Source organism: Antechinus flavipes, chromosome 2 (genome assembly GCF_016432865.1).
Source record: "Antechinus flavipes isolate AdamAnt ecotype Samford, QLD, Australia chromosome 2, AdamAnt_v2, whole genome shotgun sequence".
Taxonomy (NCBI): domain Eukaryota; kingdom Metazoa; phylum Chordata; class Mammalia; order Dasyuromorphia; family Dasyuridae; genus Antechinus; species Antechinus flavipes.
In genome coordinates this window covers 652,708,920-652,727,413 of record NC_067399.1, presented here as the reverse complement: position 1 = coordinate 652,727,413, position 18,494 = coordinate 652,708,920, and the positions used below count along the sequence as shown (strand labels likewise).

General features: G+C 38.2%; 1 protein-coding gene across 1 annotated transcript in view; it reads left to right on the top strand.

The window, feature by feature from the left end:
• SCAPER (S-phase cyclin A associated protein in the ER) overlaps positions 1–18,494 on the top strand; it is a 362,563-nt gene that overhangs the window by 37,532 nt on the left and 306,537 nt on the right. The window contains exons 5-7 of the mRNA XM_051982442.1: positions 338–535; positions 11,515–11,615; positions 13,091–13,207. Coding sequence (XP_051838402.1) covers positions 338–535; positions 11,515–11,615; positions 13,091–13,207 — 416 coding nt within the window. The remainder of the gene's footprint in view (positions 1–337; positions 536–11,514; positions 11,616–13,090; positions 13,208–18,494) is intronic.

Sequence of the window (18,494 nt, the reverse complement as noted above, 5' to 3'; positions counted from 1 at the left end):
GTATTCCATTTAATGAAAACCCATATGTGTGACTTTATTTTCAGAATATTTTGAACTATTGAATCTGACTTAAATATTCACCAAATAATATTTGAAACAAAATAATGAATTACAAAACTGCACCTTTTGTTTTATGACAAGAAATTTCATTTAACATATATGATATGTTATAAAGAAAAACATTTTATCTTAATGTGTTTAAATATGTTAAATGTGTATTACATAAAATTGATATTTCTTGACGATAAAAATTTCTTTCACATGTGTGTATAAATATATATGTGTGTGTGTGTGTGTGTATATATTTTTATATATATATATATTTAATTCTCTTTAGAATGCTGCAGTAGACTGTAAAATAACACCATCCTCAGCTGGAGATAAACATTTTGAGAAAAGTCCCACTAAAACAAGACATCCTCGGAAAATTGATCTGAGAGCACGCTACTGGGCGTTCCTTTTTGACAATCTTCGACGGGCAGTAGACGAGATCTACGTTACTTGTGAATCAGATCAGAGCGTGGTGGAGTGTAAGGTAAGGGTCATTAGGAGGTGTAATGCTCCATTTTCCATTGTCTTTCCATTATTGGCTTGATGTTTTTGAAACTAATATTGCCACTTTCCCAAAGCCGTCCTGTAGCTGACTTTGCCTCTTCACCACTTACAAAATGTGTGTGTGTGTGTCTGTGAATTTGTGTGCGGGTGCGTCTGTATTTCTGTGTCTCTGTTTGTATTCGTGTGTGTGTGACTCTGCATTTGTGTGTCTGTGTGTATCAGTGCCTCTGTATGTCTATGTATTTGTGTGTCTGTAGCTCTGTTTGTCCACGCCCCTCCTCATCCTTTTCGGCCGGCAGAGTCCGGCCCCGATGTCCAGGAGCGGGCTCCTCCCCGGGCCGCGCTCCTCCCCGGGCCCTGCTCCTCCCCGGGCCGCGCTCCTCCCCGGGCCGCGCTCCTCCCCGTTCTCGCTTGCGGTACCAGGCAGGCTCGCTCTCGGCCGGGCCGGGTCTGGACGCGGTCTCCCTTGGGGCTGCAGGGGGCGCTGGCGGGATTGCTCTCGGGCCACATTCTTTGGTTCCCTGTTTTATGTCTCCATTGGGCCGCGCAGCCTCTGGGTTAAGATAGCTATCACTCTTCTCTTCCCTCTGCTGGGAGAAAAAGTGAGATTGATGGCCAAACATAAACAACGTCTGGGTGGGATGTCATTGTAAGGTGTGCTTTCTAATTTTAGATAACCTTGTGTTTGTAGTAGATATTAAACAGAGACAAAGCATAAAAATTCAATTGCGTGATCCTTTTAATAAGTATAAATTATACAAGATCTTGCTCTATGATGAATAAAACTATCATAAAAGTTGAGAACAACCAGAACAGTAGATCTTTATGGAAATATTAGAGACAACTGTTCTTTTTACGTTAAACATGGATAAAAAGCTCAACAAACTGGAAATCATTATATAGTCTTTGAAATAGGGTCTAAAGTGAACTCACAGTTTATCCCAGAAATCTGTTTTTCCTTCTAAATCAAGGACAACCAAATTCGGTTTGAAATTAGTGTATAAATATCAAAAGCAGGTTTCAAAATGAACAGTAGCTAAAGGTTTCCAAATTGGTGGCTAGATTACCGTTGTTATGTTTTTGGTACAGAAAATGTTTTGTGTTTAGGAAAAAATAGCCCGTTTTGGAGTGTAATTGGATTCTTGACTTGTAAGCATCTCATCCCCATGATATATAATTGGGTGAACAGCCCCTTATGTTATACTAGCAATATTTCTGTCTTGGAGAGATTGTTGCCGATGCAAAGTGAGGTGTGGCAGAAGAGAGCAGGCTGGGTATAAACTTGGGAAATAGGGCAGTGTTTTAAGGATCCTACCCCTTCACTTTGGGACAAAAAAATCTCGGGGTTTTTTTCTCCCCTTCGGGCCTGACTTTTTTTTAATTTGAATTTTTGAGTTCCTAATTCCATTCTTCCTTCTCTTCCTCCCTCTTCTCCTTCCTCTGTGAAATGCAATCAAATATAGGCTATCCATGTGCAATTATGTAAAATGTTTCAAATGTTTTTTTTTAATATCAATATTTTTTGATGCTATATGGCTACAAATTGTGGGATATCTTTTTCTGTGGAATGGGTGCCCACATTTATGAAATGAGAGACCCAGTGACAGATTGAAGAATTTAAATTTGTTATATAATTGGTAGAAAACTAAATCCATTTTTACATTGAGGAAGTACCATCTTTTTTCCAGATTGCATTTGCTTCACCTAGGATTCTGTCCAATCATATTAAAGTTTTAATGAATACCTTAGAATCCTAGTACCAGAGAAAGTTAGGCTGATGACCTAGAAACAATTTAACTATCATTTCATTTGGCAGATGAGGGAACCATAACCCATTGAGAACATTTGGCTGGCCAAAGGTAACAGAGCTCGAATAGATGAGCTGGGGTTTGAATTCAGGTCCCCAGACTTCATGTCCAGCGCTTACTTGTCACCCAAACTCCGTGGATCCTAGGGCTGAACCAAAGTCTAAGATTATTTATCACCCATCCTCTTCAATATTTCTAGTTTTTAGCTCATTATTTGGCACCTAATAGGCAGGCACTCACTTAATGAATGTTAGTTAACTGCTTGACTAATTGACTTTTGATTGACTTTTTGTTATTGAGATGACTTTGTTATAGTCACCTCATGCTCAATGAAATGAGCCAGTCCGTAGCATGGGAAGCATCAGGACCTGGTGGATGGAGGACTACTTGGGTGTGAGAAGGCTATAGTGAATTTAGTTGCAGACCTTTATCAGCTGTGTGACCCTGGGCCACTTACTTCAAGTCTCTGAGGCTCCATTTCATTATTTATAAAGGAGAGGATAATACCTTGCCTCAGGCAAATAGTCTGCAGTAATTGCTCTGGGTTTTATTTTGGTTCCAAATAAGAAAGCAATACAACTCTTTGTGGAACATTAAGACTCTTTCAGACAAAGTGAACAACGTATAAACCAAAGAAGAATGTATTTTTGGTGCTCTCAGCAGATAAGGAGTTAACATCACAGAGGTTAAATAATACTTTCTGTGAAAATTAGCTACTGTGATTTTCTTTTGGGAAAATTTTCTCTTTCCCCCTTTTAAAAACAGGGTCTGTAGAAAAATCTTTGTTATTATTCTGAGTACCACAAAGATATTTCTTTTGAAGGAACTCAAGCAATTAGCACTAGGCAGTAAGTAGTAGTAGGCCACTGTCATAGAAAGGATGGCTTTGCCAGTAACTTGCCAGAGACAATCTATAGAATTGATTAATCAATAAGTATTTCTTAAGTACCTACTATGTTTTGGTCTTTAAAATCATAAAAATGTCATTTGTGATTGTTATTAAACAAGGCCTGAGGATAATGTGAAGATAATCATCCTATAATAATTCTTTCTTTCATCTTCCTCTACCAAGTCAAAGTTTCATTCATGAGTGACTCTTCCAGGCTTTATGTTGCCCTCTTATGACTTCTTTCTCCCTTCACACCACCTTTATATTAAGTTTTAGAAAACATTTTGATTATTTTGTTTTTATGATCATCTTTTCAATTAAAAAGCATTTTTTCTCCCTCTCACTGCTTTTCCCTTTCATCTGCTCTCCAAAAGAAAGAAAACGTAAACACTTGTAACTCATATATATATATATTATTAAGTAAAACATATTCCCTCATTGGCCATGTCCAGAAGCACATGCTTTAGTTTGCATTGTGAATTCCTCCTGTCTCTGTCAGGGGGTGGGTAGCATGCTTCTTGATTCCTGTAGAATCACGGTTGGCTTGGTTAAAGACATGAGAAGTCTTTCAAAGTTGTTTTTCTTCATTATCTTGTTATGGTATAAATGGTTCTCTTGGTTCTAGTCTCTTCTCTCTTCAGCCAGTTACCAAGCATTTATTTAGTGCTTATTGTGTGCCAGGCACTGTGCTAAGTTATTTTGTAGACAACAAAGGGAGCCAAAGGTCCTACCTGTGAAGGGATCATATTCTAATAGGTGAGAGACAGCAGGCAAACCATTCTCCATATGCAAGGCATATTCGTGCCTCGGATAAGCTCAGAGGAAATCATTGGGGCCAAAATGGTGTGTGAGGGAAAGACCTTTCTCAGAAGGTACAGAGATGAGCTAAGTCTTGAAGGACGCCAGGAGGAGGAAGGTATTCTAGGCTTGGATGGAGTAGGGAGATGAATTTTTAGAGTGAGGAATACCAAAAATGCCAGTGTTATTGCTAGAATGGAATAAAATGAAAGAAGATTGGAAATGTAAAAAGGGTCTTGCCTATGTAGGTCTTTAAAAGACAGACAGGATTTTATATTTGATCTTGGAGGTAATAGGGAGCCTTTGGAGTTGGGACATAGTCAGACTTGTACTTGAGGACAGATCCTTTGGCAGCTGAGAGAGTTCAGATTAGAGTCAAGGAGACCCTGCAGAAAGCTCTAGTAGCAGTTCAGGGATGAGATGAGGCAGGCTTGTTGGGCTGGTACATGGAGAGGAGGGTGATGGGAGAGGCAGTGAAAGTAGAAATGACCAGACTCAGCCGCATATTGGCTATGTGGAGAGAATGTAAATGGAGGCTCAAGGATGGTAGCAAGGTTGTAGGACTGCTGACTGAGAAGATGGTGGTGCTCTTGATATGAAGAGTAGTGATGGGAAGAGGGGAGAGTGTGAGAGAAGATATAATGAGTTCACTTTTTGACACAGCGTTTGAGATATTTGTGGGGCATCCTGTTCAAGATATCTAATAGGCAGTTGATATGAAACTGGAGGTCAGAGGAGAGGTTAGGGCTGATTAAATAGATCACAATTGAGGTAATAAAGAAAGAAGTAGGGGGCTTAAGACTCAGTATCAGGGATATACACAGGTAATAGGTGTCATTGACTGGACCACTTAGTACAACCCATTAGTATGCCTTTTTTTCTCCATTTGTTATTTATGTCAGCTACATCAATTGATTGGGTATAAAGTAGAATCTCAAAAGTTGTGTTAGTTTGTGTTTTTCTAATTTTTGTGATTTGGAACATTTTTTTAAATATAGCTATTAATTGCTCAAATATCTACCTTTGAGAATTATCTATTCATTTGTCCATGGCCATTTTGACATTTTATCTTTGAGAAATGGCATTGTTTAAATAGGTTTGAATTATCTTCTTAGATATTTTGGTGGCAAGACCTTTGCTGCAAAGATATTTTTTACTTGTTTACCTTTTTCTCTTAATCTTTGCTATACTGGTATTATTTGTGCAAAGAGTTTTTAATTTTATGTAGTCAAAACTGTCCATTTTATTTTCTGTGGTTCTTGATATCCCTAGTTTGGTCTAAATTCTTTAGATCTCAAAATCCAAATGTTACTTTTTGGTTCCTTCCTAGTTCATAATGTGACATTTCATATGTAAGTCTTGGGTGGTTTGTGATGTGAAGTGTGTGCTACTCTAAATCTAATTACTGCCAAATTGCTTTTCAGTTTTCCCATCATGTTTTGTCAGATGATGAGTCCTTAGGTTAATGGCTCAGTTTTTGAACACTAGGTTACTGGATTTGTTTGCTTTTGAATGTTAGGTATGTAATTTCCCACCCTGATTCCTGGTTCTATATCTTAACTGGTACCAAATTGTTTTCATTATCATTGCTTTTTATTGTAGTTTCAAATTTGGTACTTCCTTCCCATTATTATCTGTGAGATTCTTGACCTTCTATTCTTCTAGATGAGTTTTGTTGGGGGTTTTTTCCCCTAGCTTTATAAAATATTCTTTAAATAGTCCAATTATCTGGCATGGAATAAATACATCAGTTTAGGAGTATTGTTATTTTTTTTTATTGATTGGGCCTTCCCATGAACAATGACTGTTTCTCAAAATATATGGATGTCTTTATTTCTGTAAAAAGGTATTTTTAGTTGTATTCATATAGTTTATGTGTGTTATGGAAGGTAGACTCCCAAGTGTTTCACTAAAGGTCCATTTTCTCCCTTCTTGGATTGTACAGGCATTTCTGCTTATAAATTGGCATCTACATTCTCCCAAAGGACTAGATTATACAAAATTGCACAGTAATTTGTGCTTTAGGCATTATGAGGAAAATTGAATTAAAAATCAGACTCAAAAACTTCTTTAGTGACCCAAAAAAGATAAGGAGTTAATAAAAATGGTAGTATGGTTTAATGTCTACCATGTTGTTCATACTTAGATACTACAATAAATAGTGATGACATCTTCAGGCTTAGGCTGCTGCTCAGCTTGCACTCTGGGCCCCCTAGCCAGGGCCAGTGAGGAGTGGCCTGGAATGCACGGATGGGGACCCCCGATGAGGTTTCTGAGAGAGAACGTGGAGAGGGAGAAGCAAAGAGGGCCTGGGACAGTGTGGGTCTAGAGGAACAGACAGGATTCAGGCCGGTGAGGGGAGAATCATGAGAAAGCTGGGTCACCAAACTCAGGGAAGGCTCCCAAAGGAGAGGACGCTGAGCTGAGAAATCAGGGGGAGGAGAGCTGAGCCGCCTTCTCCAGCTCCGTGCGGTCACTCAGAAGGGGGCTGTTTCAGGCCAATTGGGAGTTTGGAAACGTGATGGGGGAGGTTGAGAGGAGAGGAGCGGTGGGGCTGGCCTTTGTTCTCCAAGTGTTCATTCTGCCTCTCTTTAGCATGGTCTCGTTGGCTCTGCTCCTTTAGGAGACATTGTTCTCAGTCACCTGTCTCCTTGGTTGCATCTTTGTCTCAGTCTCACCCTCTAAACACCGGGGTTCGCAGGTCTCTACCTGGGCTTGCTTCTCGTCTCCCTCTTTACGGTTCCACCTGGGCTTCCTGCAGGCTGGCAACATCTCTGCCCTGGTGATTCTTAAGGATGCTTGTCTGCCCTAAGCTTTCTTCTAGCCTCCAGCCCTGCATCTCCAGCTGGCTCTTAAATATTTCTAAATGGGTGTCCCCAGAGGCATCTTACGGCTTAACTCATCTCTCTCCCCATCACCCCATCCCTGTCCTAGCTTCGCTATTATTGTCAGGAACGCCACTATCCTCTGTCTAGTCACCCAGACTTGCAAACCTCTCTTCCCCCCAGCTCTCATATTCTACTTACTGCTACGTCCTGTCTGTCTTACCTGCAAAATGCCTCTCCTACATTGGCCCCCTTTTCTGTCCTGACACTGTCACCACCCTGGTACCAGTGACCATCACCTCATTCTTACTGCAGTAGTCAGCTGGCGGGCCTGTCTGTCTCTCACTCTGATCTTTCTAAAATGCAGCTATGACCATGTCACCCCCTGGCCCTTTCTTCTAGTCTTCTTACACCTTACTGAGCCTTTCTCCCTGCACCCCTTACTCCCTTTCCTTTCCAACAATGTGATCTGGTGACACTTGCTTATTCTCAAATAATGGCTTTGGACATTTTCTCTGGCTGTCCACTGTGTCTGGAATGCTCTCCCTTCTCTCCTTTTCTCTTCCTGGTTTCCCTGGATTCCTTCTTCTAACCCCATTGCCCACCAAATATTGATGTTTGGGTCAGTTTTTCGCTTAAGCAAAATATACAGTATGACTCATTTTAACAAACATACATTGCTTATATAGACTGATCAAATGCCTTGCCCTATTATGTGTATTATTTGTATAATTAATGTATAATATATTATTTCAAATGTATTTAGAAGCTATTGATTAATAATATTCAAATTCATAATAAAAAATTAGTGAATTCCTAATAGCTTTTTTGTCCCTCTATATTTTCTCAAACAACAGATAGGACAACTGATAGAACTACCACTATCACAGGGGGTGGTAGTGATGGGGTCCGTAAAGATTTTTTATATTTAAAAAAGGTTCTTTATACTTGATCAAGTAGCAAACCACTCTTGTTTGTTACTTGGTTCTTGTTAGACGACTTAATATAACATCCCAAGATTGTCCATAGTGGAAATGGAATATATTATTGTTTCTGCATGACTTTGGATCTTTTATAGTTCTGGCAAGTCATTCATTTTGTCAGTAAATATAGAACTTTTGATTGGTCACAAAAAATTAATCAGGTCAAATTATAAGGGATTTTAGAAATAAATTAGAATATGGAATGAAATTAAACACTGCATTGAGATGTTTCCATTAGCAAGCAGGAAAGTCCTAATTCAGGTAACCCACTTACATGTATTGTTAAGACATTTAATACAATGCCTGCATATAGTATTATAGAACTGTTTTTCACTTAAAAACTGTTGTGCAGTTAAAAATCTTAGTGCCTTAATAAAGGCATGGGTCTTGCTTGACCTGATCTTCTCATTTGGATGGGAGAGGCCCTTCAGAAGTGTGACTTAAAGTAGAATGCATCTGTACTGTAATGGACATTTTCTTTCCAAGTGGGCCTGAGTTCTGAAAAACTTCCTGAAAATTGTGTATGCTCCTACTCCTATGCAGGCTTTCTTTTGTGGGTCCTTGCTTGCTACATGATGAAAGTCTCCTTTGCTCCGGCACCATCAGGCATATCTCACTGCACGTACTACCGTAGGGATGTCCTGGGCCCCAGGGTCTGGGCACCAGTATTGTGTGTCAGGAGGACAAAGGGATGGCGCCAACCAGCCTGCTGTATGCGCCAGTAACTAGAATGAATTACAAACCAATCGAATCCGTTGCAGCCAATTGGTAAACTAATTGGTAATTTTAGCTGTACATCTATATGTCGTTATCTGGATGCCTGTAATGTTGCTTTCAGAGCTACTTTTGTTCAGCTTCATCCTGCTTGACAAAATGGCCTTCATAGCTTTAGGGAGAAAGATGTGCATCAGTGAGTATGGGGCCGCTCCAGCTGCTTGTCTTGTTTGTATTCCCTTGTTCCTAAAACATGACTCGGATTACAGCTGCGTGGTCGTGCTCTGATCCCTTCTGATAATGTTGAGCTAAACATTCCTTAAAATAGGTTGTTTAAGCCATCAGTGTACTTTCTGTGGGCCAACTGTAGCATCAGAAATGCAACTGCTTATATTGTACATTCTTCAGTTTTTAGCAACAAAAAAATGAAATCAGTAGCAAACTTCCTTAGTATATTATTCTGAATGAAATCTTTCTGATCTCTAATGTGAATGATTTAAGTGGAATGAATTTAAAGAGTAAAAATTGTATTCATGAAATTGAGAGAAGACTTAAAATACTTAATTTGCTCTTTTCTTGATTGGGCTTGACTTTTATTACCTGTGATTGGCAGGTAATTCCTTTGATAGGAAGAAAACAATGCTTTTTTGTTTTAAGAGAAGTATAACTTTAAATATGAAATAATGTTGTTACAAGAACTAATTTTGAAAATTTTGGTATACATTTATTGCCTTCCTTGTCTTGAGTCTGTACTTCACAATCTATAAATTGATATGGAATTATAATGAAAATTCAGGGTTGCTGGAAGACAGTTAAAAACTCTTCTGAAAGGCATCAGTAATCCTCATAGCTGCTTGATGTTTTCCATTGGGAAATGAGAATAACGAGCCTTTTCCAATAGCAAAGAATGGGTGTGTATGACTCTTAATGGTGAATAAATCCCAAATACCTACAGCATCCTATGCGCTTCAGTTCAGCTGGCCATTTTCTTTGTGTTCAGTCACACAGTTCCTCCTGTAGGAACAGAAGCGGAGACTTCAGTTGAAGGTTCTGTTATCATTTTTCCCCAAAATTTTCTTTGCCACCCATCTATGGATGTATTGCGTCCAAGGTATAATTGTTGCCAGATGAACATTACATGGTGTCACACTAGGGTAATTTCAGATTATCTAAAGAAGAGAATTAGAAGTGAAATAACAGTTAATTATATTTAATTAGTTATGGCAGATGTGTGCAATAGAGCACAGGGATCTTGTCTTCTGGGTTATATAAACTGATTTCAGAAGTATTCCTGTCAAAGACTTTCATTTTAAATTTCTTCTGCTTTTGGAAATTCATTGACAACCGAGAGGCTGTATTTTAAAGCATAGACTCGTGGAACCCCAGAGTTGGAGGGGACTCAGAGTCTCGCCTAGACATTTCCTCTTTAGTCATGATGCAGTGTGCCCTTGGGAGAGGGCTTGGCAGCAGCACATTAGGCCACGGTCTCCGTGATGCTTCGCTTCCTTTCCTTGGTCTCAACTGGAAGTCATTTTGTTGGTTCAATTTTTCCTTCCTGAATCTGAATACTTTAACTAAGCTTCTGTTTTTCTTCTTTCTCTTTGAGACTTGTAAGATCTTATATTCTGTCCTATGGTGGTATGATGGAAAGAGCTTTTTGAATGAGAAAAAATAAAGATTTAAAAAAATCTGCTCTTGACTTTTTGTTTTACTAAAATAAAAGCAGTCAGGGCTTCCTGAATAAAAGATGTCGCAATGCCATTTATATTTATTTGGCTCTGTAGTGTTTTTGAGACTAGCCCTAAGTCAGTGCATAGAGAGACTGAGCTACTTCAGCCAAAGGCTTTAGCTGTTCATGACAGGGCACCTTGAATGCCAAGGTATATGGCAGAGTAAATGGCAGTTAAGCCTTGAACCGAAGCTCCCAGGTTGACAGGCACCATCACACAGGACGTATGTGGCAGTCTCCTGACCTCCAGCCTCTTTTCAGTTCAAGTGGAGAAACCTAGAGGCCCACAGAGACATTGTGCTCTGCCCAGAGTCCACTTTGAAGGGGAAAGGATGAGACTGAGGAGGAGAGCTTAAGGACACTCTCTGATTCGCACACACGACTCACCAGAGCTTTCTATCATTTATCTCATTTGAGACTCACTCTAAGCCTAGATGGAAATCTGGGTAGGGAACACCTCAGCTTCCAAGGGAAGAGCTCTTTCTCTTGGCTCCAAATTCTCTCTCTCTCTCCTTCCTTCCACTCCTTCCTATCTATTGATTAGTCAAGATATTGGGTACTCATTATGCATATGAAGTCCTGTAAAACATATTTTCATGATAGCCAGTTTACATACAATTGTTAATGGATATTTTATATTCAAATGTAGCTGGCAATTTTGTTTTCACCAGTCTAGTTAGTTCTCCAGGTTTATACTTTCTGAATTGGATAGAGATCAAATTAACTTCTGTGGGATTTTCAATCAAGAGTAATGTAATTTAATAATTAGAATCTCTCAAATCTTACTTCAGAAAGTTGTAATTTAAAAATAGTTAATTAGCAATTGGGCCTATATCAGTGCTTTCCTTCAAGGAGCCATAATTATTGAAAATCCTACTGAATTCACTTGCACCCAACAAGTATACCTTTGGACTTGCCCATGGTCATTGTCTACAGATAAGATCTTTGCCTGCATCCGTTGAGCTTGAATGATCATTTTGAAAGGTTTTAAAACAGAACAACATTGATACCATATGTTCTCTAAACTCTTCCTCCGAAGATTCCCAATTCCCTATAGCTGCTAAATAGGCAAATTCTGGAAGGATATGTTAGTACCCTGCATGAAAGGATAATACAAAAAAAAAGTTTGGTTCCCCAGAAGTATGATTTAACAATTGGTTCTTCCTTGGATTTTTGTTCTTCTCAAATAAGAAATGTTTTCTTCCCTAATCAGGAGGTACTGATGATGTTGGATAACTACGTAAGAGATTTTAAAGCACTAATTGATTGGATACAGCTTCAAGAAAAATTGGAGAAGGCAGATGCTCAAAGCAGGTAATGATACTCTGGCCTAACACAGTTAGTAATATCATTTTTGGTTGTGAAGATTTGCAACTGAACTTGACTCCATATTCTTCTAAGATGGCCCACTTGGATCTAAGACGTGAACCTGTAAGCATTCTGAAAATTTCTAGCTAGAAATTCTGGAAACCTTCTAATATGGTATCGTATCATCTAGACTTCAGTGCCGAGGGAACGCTTTTCAGTATAATATCCTTTCCGTTTATTTGACAGATGGGATGTTTTACTAATTGTAAAAACGAGAGTAGGATAGTGAGTGGCTTGTAGAAATCCAGGTCAGAAAAGGCCTACCCGATTGAGAGTGGAGGGCCAGATATTCTCTTAATTCCTATAGTCATGATTCCCTAGGCATGCTGTAATAGAGGCAAAGGAGATACTATGTGTAAAACATATCACAAATCATAAAGCAGTCTATTAGATGCTAGTTCTTAGCTATTACCAGGAATAGATCTGCCTTAGAACATGAGGCTAGACATCTGTTTTTCAGAAGTATCCTGCTAAACTTCCTATTGAGCAGAATTTGTTGGGAGCCCTTTAGTGTTTCATTTTTCCTCAGTAAAACTTTGAGTTCCAAATTCTCTCCCTTCCTCTTTCCCTACTTCTTCATTGAGAAGGCAAGCAATTTGATACAAGTTATACATGTGTAGTCATGCAAAACAGTTTTCCATAAGAATCATTTGTGAAATAAAACATAGGCAAAGCTCCACATCCCCCCCAAAAAAAAAACCTCAAGAAAAATAAAGAAAGTTATAAAAGTATGCTTCAAGCTGTATTCAGAGACACCTTCATTTCTTTGGGTATTGGATAGCATTTTTCATCATGAGTCCTTTAGAGTTGTCTCAGATCATTGTGTTACTGAGAATAACTATCATTCATAGCTGATCATTTTGCAGTTACTCTGTACACAGTACATGTCATTTTGCGTCAGCTCATGGAAGTATTTCCGGGTTTTTCTGAGAGTATCCTGCTCATCATTTCTTAGAGTACAATAGCATTCCATCATAATCACATACCACAATTTTTTTCTTTCTTAAATATATTTATTTAAAACTTAAATACAAAATAGAAAACAAAAAATAGAAAAAGAAAAAACGTTGTCACATGCTCAGTAGAATATGAGACAATTCAAAACGTGGAACAATGAATTTCTTTTTCAAAAAAAAATATGTAATAAATGCTACATATTGTATTCAGAATTGTTCATCATTGCTTCTTTGTAGGTTTTCTTCTGTTTACTGTTGTGCACTTTCTGCTTTACATAGCATAATTTGTTTAGCCATTCCCCAATTGATGGGCATCCCTTCAGTTTCCAATTCTTTGCCACCAAACAGCAACTTGAACAGCATTTCAGAGATAGTTTAAATTATGGTCATATTTTGACCTATGAAAATGCAGCTAAAATATTACATTTTCATTTTTAATGCATTAATTTTTTTCTTGAATTGCAGACCCACTTCATTGGCATGGGAAGTAAAGAAAATGTCTCCAGGACGTCATGTAATTCCCAGCCCATCAACAGATAGAATCAATGTCACATCAAATGCTCGAAGAAGCTTAAATTTTGGGTAAGATGGAAAGAATCTTTCAAAACTGTGAGGATCTATTCCTGGGCATTCCACGCAATGAATTCATGTGTCCTCCCAACGTGTCAGATGCTTTGTTTTTGTTGGATTAGCATTAAAAAATGTAGATCACTCAAGGTAACAGTCTCCAAGCTTCATTCTGAGGTTATTTCCAGGGCCTCTCTTTTAATGGACATTCATTTTTCATTATTAACATAACATAACACTTAATTAGCATAACACTGTCTCTGCTAACTGTTCCCCTTTCCCTTACCCTTTATGCTATCTGTAATTTTACTTTTTCTGAGGTTGTAATGTTCCATGGAGGGAAGGGAATAAGCATATGTTAAGTTTTACTCTATGCCAAGCATTGTACTAAGCACTTTACAAATATTACCTTGCTTGTTGTTCACAACAACAATTTAGGCAGGGAATGTTATTCCCATTTTATGGATGCGGAAACTGAGGCAGACAGAGGATTACTTACTTAGATTCCACAGCTAGTAAATACCTGAGGCTATATTTGAACTGGTCTTCCTAATTTTGATCCATCAGTCTATCCATAGCATCACGTAACTTCCCCATGTGTGAGTAAAACATTTATTATGTTCATATTTTTTAATATTTTATATATTTTTATTGATGAATTATTTTTTATTTTATTACAGAAAATAATTTTTAAAAGACAGACAACAAAGAAAGGCAAATATAACATAATGTAACAAAATAATACATTATCATGCCCTACAGAACATCAGGGAGGATTCAAAATATATAACAATAAATTACCAATTCAAGAAAGATATAATAATAGAAGAAATTATATTCATGAGTGTCCGTCTTTTCTTCATTTTCTTGTAGATTGTTCTTTTGTTCTTTGCTATATACGTTTCTTTTACTTTATTCTTTTTTCCTCTTTTCATTCCCCCCACCTCTGCCAAATAGGCTATAGTTAAGTAAGGATACTTTTATGTATACATATATAGATATATACATGTATGTATGCCAATACATACAGAGATATTGTCCTTGTCCCTAACTCTTTGCTTTAATCCTGCTTCTTAACTTGCTTTGCTACTATTTCACCTCCCCCCCCACTCTTGGGATCCCTCCTTTGTTTTCTCCCCTCACCCTTTGCTTTCTCCTCCATCCATCCCTCCCCCCTTCTTTCTTTATAGATTTTGAAGAGTACTATAATGCTTCATAGTGTATATGTAGTGTTGCCTATTTAACCTATTTTTGATGAGTAGATTTTCAGAATCAAAGGGTCCCCTCTCCCCTCTAATGTCTCTATGTTTGTTCGTTCTCTGCACCTCATTTATATGACATAATTAGTATTTTATCTTAATTCTGCCCCAGTCTCTCTTTTGAGCTATCCAGTTGCTGATGTCAATCTTGAACATATGGTATATATTTCCATGTAAAAAACATAAACAATTTGTCCATGTTGAGTTCCTTGAAATTGATCTTTGATATTGACTCTTATATGTTAAATTGTCCATTGAGTTCAGGTTTGGTTGAAAGAAAGTCCTAAAAATCTGCAAGTTTGTTGAATGTCCATTTTTTTTCATTTAATATTATAGAAAATTTTACTGGATATGATATTTTTAGCCATAGTGCCTACTTTTGGTTGCCAATAAATATGATTCCAGAACCTGAGGTCTTTTATTATGGTGGCTAAGTCCCATACAATTTTAATTGTAGGTCCAGCATATTTTAATTGTTTTTTTTTCTTATTTCTTGCAAAATTTTCTCTTTGATCTGGGGGGTTTCAAAATTTGGCAGTAATATTCCTATGTATTTTCTACATAGGAACTCTTTGAAGTGGTGATCAATGGATTCTGTTTTTCTATTTCTACTTTCTCCTACTATTCTATCACTCCAGGACAATTTCTTGGATTATTTCTTGTATTATTGTGTCAAGGTTTTTTTGTTTTTTTTTTTGGTTATAGTTTTCAGATAGTCCAATTATTTTTATATTTTCTCTTCTTGATCTGTTCTCTAGATCTATTGTTTTTCTTATGTTTCACATTATGGTCTATTTTTTTCACTCTTTATATTCTATTTTGCTATTTCTTGGTCTCTTATATAGCTTCATTGGTTTCCCCTTGCCCAATTCTAATTTTCAAAGAATTATTTTCTTCTCTGAGACTGTATCTCCTTTTCTGGTTGGTTCCACTTTTATTTTCATAATCTTCTTATTTTTCTTGAATGACTTTTTATTTTTTTCTCAGTATGTCTCACTTAAATTAAAAAAAAATTTTTTTTGAGTTTTTCTGTAAATTCTTTCTGGGCAGGGAGCCATTTCACATTACTTTTTGGGGTAGAAGAAATATTTTTTTACTTCAGCGTCCTCTGAAGGTGAGCGCTGGTCTTCCCTAGTCCCATGATAAATTTCTGTGGTTGGGTTCTTTCTTCTTTGCTAATTCACTTTTTTTAATGAGAAGTATTAGTGTAAGCATCTCTAATCCTGGGTTTGGGGGGATGGTCCCTCTTGACTACACTTCAGCTCTCCCCTCTGACCCTTCTGCCCCAGATCAGTACTTAGTCCACCATTGGACAGGATTATCTCTAGGCTTCCACCTCTCACCAAATTGTGCATTGTTTTTTGCACCATCAATCAAGCCAACAGCATTTACTACATGGTGCTAAGCGCTGGGGACACAAAGAAAGGCAAGACGTGGCCCTTGCTCTCAGGGAGCTCGCGGTGAGGGAGACACATGCAGCAGCCAAGCACAAGCAGAGAGAGACAGGACAGTCTGGGGCTCATCAGCCCAGAGGGTGGCGGCATTCAGGGCTGTCAGCAAAGCTTCCTGTAGACGGCGAGACTTAGCTGGAGCTGCATGAAGTCAGGGAAGCCAGGAGGCCGAGAGTTCTGGGCAAGCAGTAGATCCCGGGCGTCATAGAAAGCCCCAAGATTTATTGGAAGTGGGGCAGGGAAAGTGATAGGCACCTTTAGGACATCGCCAGTTAGTCAGCAGAGTGGGAGTTGGTCTCGAGAGCCTTGAGATTCAGAGATGAACTAGAAGATTATTTCTGTAATTAAGAATCAGGACCAGGGTGGTGAAGGTGTTGGGAGAGAGAAGGGAGCAAATTTGAGGGAGATTAAAAAGGTAAAATCAATAGTACTTGGCAATTGATTGGCTATGCAGGAGAAAGCAAGAAGTTGAGAATGACGGCTAGATTGTGAGCTTGTGTGACTATGAGGAAAAGGGTCAGATTTGGGGGGAAAGAGCTGGGCTTAGAATCGAGAAGCCTGAATGCAAATCTAGCCTCTAGTACTTACTCTCCAGGTGACCCTGGGCAAAACCTCTGTTTGCCTCCATTTCTTCAACCATAAAATGGAGATGATAACAGCTCCATTTTTCAGGGTTGTGTTGTGGGGATTAAATGAGGTAATATTTCTAAAACACTTAGCACTGTACCTGCCATATAGGTAGTGCCATTTATCTCCCTCCCATTTATTAAGCACCTACTGTGTGCTAGGCACTGGGACAAGCACCTTACTCTCACTCAGCAGCGTCCTCATTTCCAGCTTCCTTTTTGTTTTCCTCATGGGAGCGCTTAATTCTTGTGTGCTCTATTCTAAGAACGATGTCACAGAGGAGAACAAGAAAGTGCAGGAGTCAGTAATTGCTGCCTAGTTTATTTTAGGAACCCTCCCCCCCCTTCCCCCTCCAGCATTTCATGTGTTCTTTGTTGTTGTTCCACATCACAGTCATTTCTATTTATGCCTCCGCCTCTCCATTAACCCTTCCTTGCAGCAGAGACTGTGACTGACAGGGGGGATGGCTCCATTGTCTCCTCATTCTCCATCAGCTTCATCTTCTACTGCCCCAGAACCAGTTCCTTGCACAGAACTTTGGATCCAGACATGGAGGTTCCATGATCCTAACCAATGAGCATCCATGTGTTGTCATGTGAATGTCATCTGAGTGCTCCCTCCCTGTGGCCTGGCCTTGGGGGTCTCATTCTCCCCTCAGCTACTTTTTGGAGTTGTACGAGGGTGTTTGATGCATGCTGCCTTCTGCCTGGGAGAGTTTGCCAATGGGCTTGTGTTCTCTCAGTGTAACCTTTGTTAGTGCTTGTGTCTCAGTTATTGAAGAGGATTGTGTGTTTGCTTAAATGATTTTTGGTATTTATATATATGTTTACACACATATGTGATATTTGTATTTTTATATGAGAGAGAGAGAATCAGTCCCTGCCTCTACTTTTGTATATTTCCTTTTGCCATCTTATTGTTAGTGGGGACTGACAGCTCATTGAAAAAGGACGGGTTGTAGTTTATATATTTTGTCTTGCCTAATATATTTAATTCATTTTAACTTATTTAAATTTGGTATATATCTTGACCTTTGTCATAACCATGACATGTTTTGTTTCATGGGTCATTTTAGCTAAGAAACAACAATTTACCCATTATTTGGTAGCCAAATTTCTGGTAATAAATTTTTTAATATTCAGGCTAACTCTTAAATAGCAGGCATGGTGTCTATTAATGGACTCTTAACTTGAAGCCTTTCCTCTTTGGAAAATTTGCCAGAGATTGACATAGTATTTGAGAACTAAGACTAATTGCAAGTCATATTTTGGTATGGGAGTAGGATTTTAGTGGGAGACTTTAGTAGTTTAAAATAATTTTTTAAAGAAAATGGGAGACATGAATAATACATTATTATTAATAATATTTTATTAAATATATTTTTTATTTAAAAATAATTTTATTTTATTTTTTTATTTTTTTATTGCTGAGGCAATTGGGGTTAAGTGACTTTCCCAGAGTCATACAATTAGGAAGTGTTAAGTGTCTAAGGTCAAATTTGAACTCCGGTCCTCCTGACTTCAGGTTTGGTGCTCTATCCACTGTGCCACCTAGCTGCCCCATGAATAATTATTTTATAGAAGAGTTGGGAAATCTGCATTGAATGTATAATTCCAGCCTTGTAATGGACATACCTAGCATAGCTGACACGGTTTCCTGGACAGAATAATACTTAAGAAGTATTTATTTACTGTAGTGAGGTTATGTAAGAGAGCTTGTCATTAAATGATCAAAACAGTCATTTAAATTTTCATTGGAAAATAGGTACTTCAAATGGCCCTTCATGATTTCCAAGTTCACTTTAAATTGTGTTTTTAAGGGTTTCCTTGTTTGGACTGAATCAGTGTTAGACCCGTTCTTCACAAGAGATGGGACATAGATATGTTTTGTTATTACAATACAAATTCTTCTGGTTTCTGTTTTGAGCAATTACATTGATATTTGTATTGGAAAAATGATTGTCTC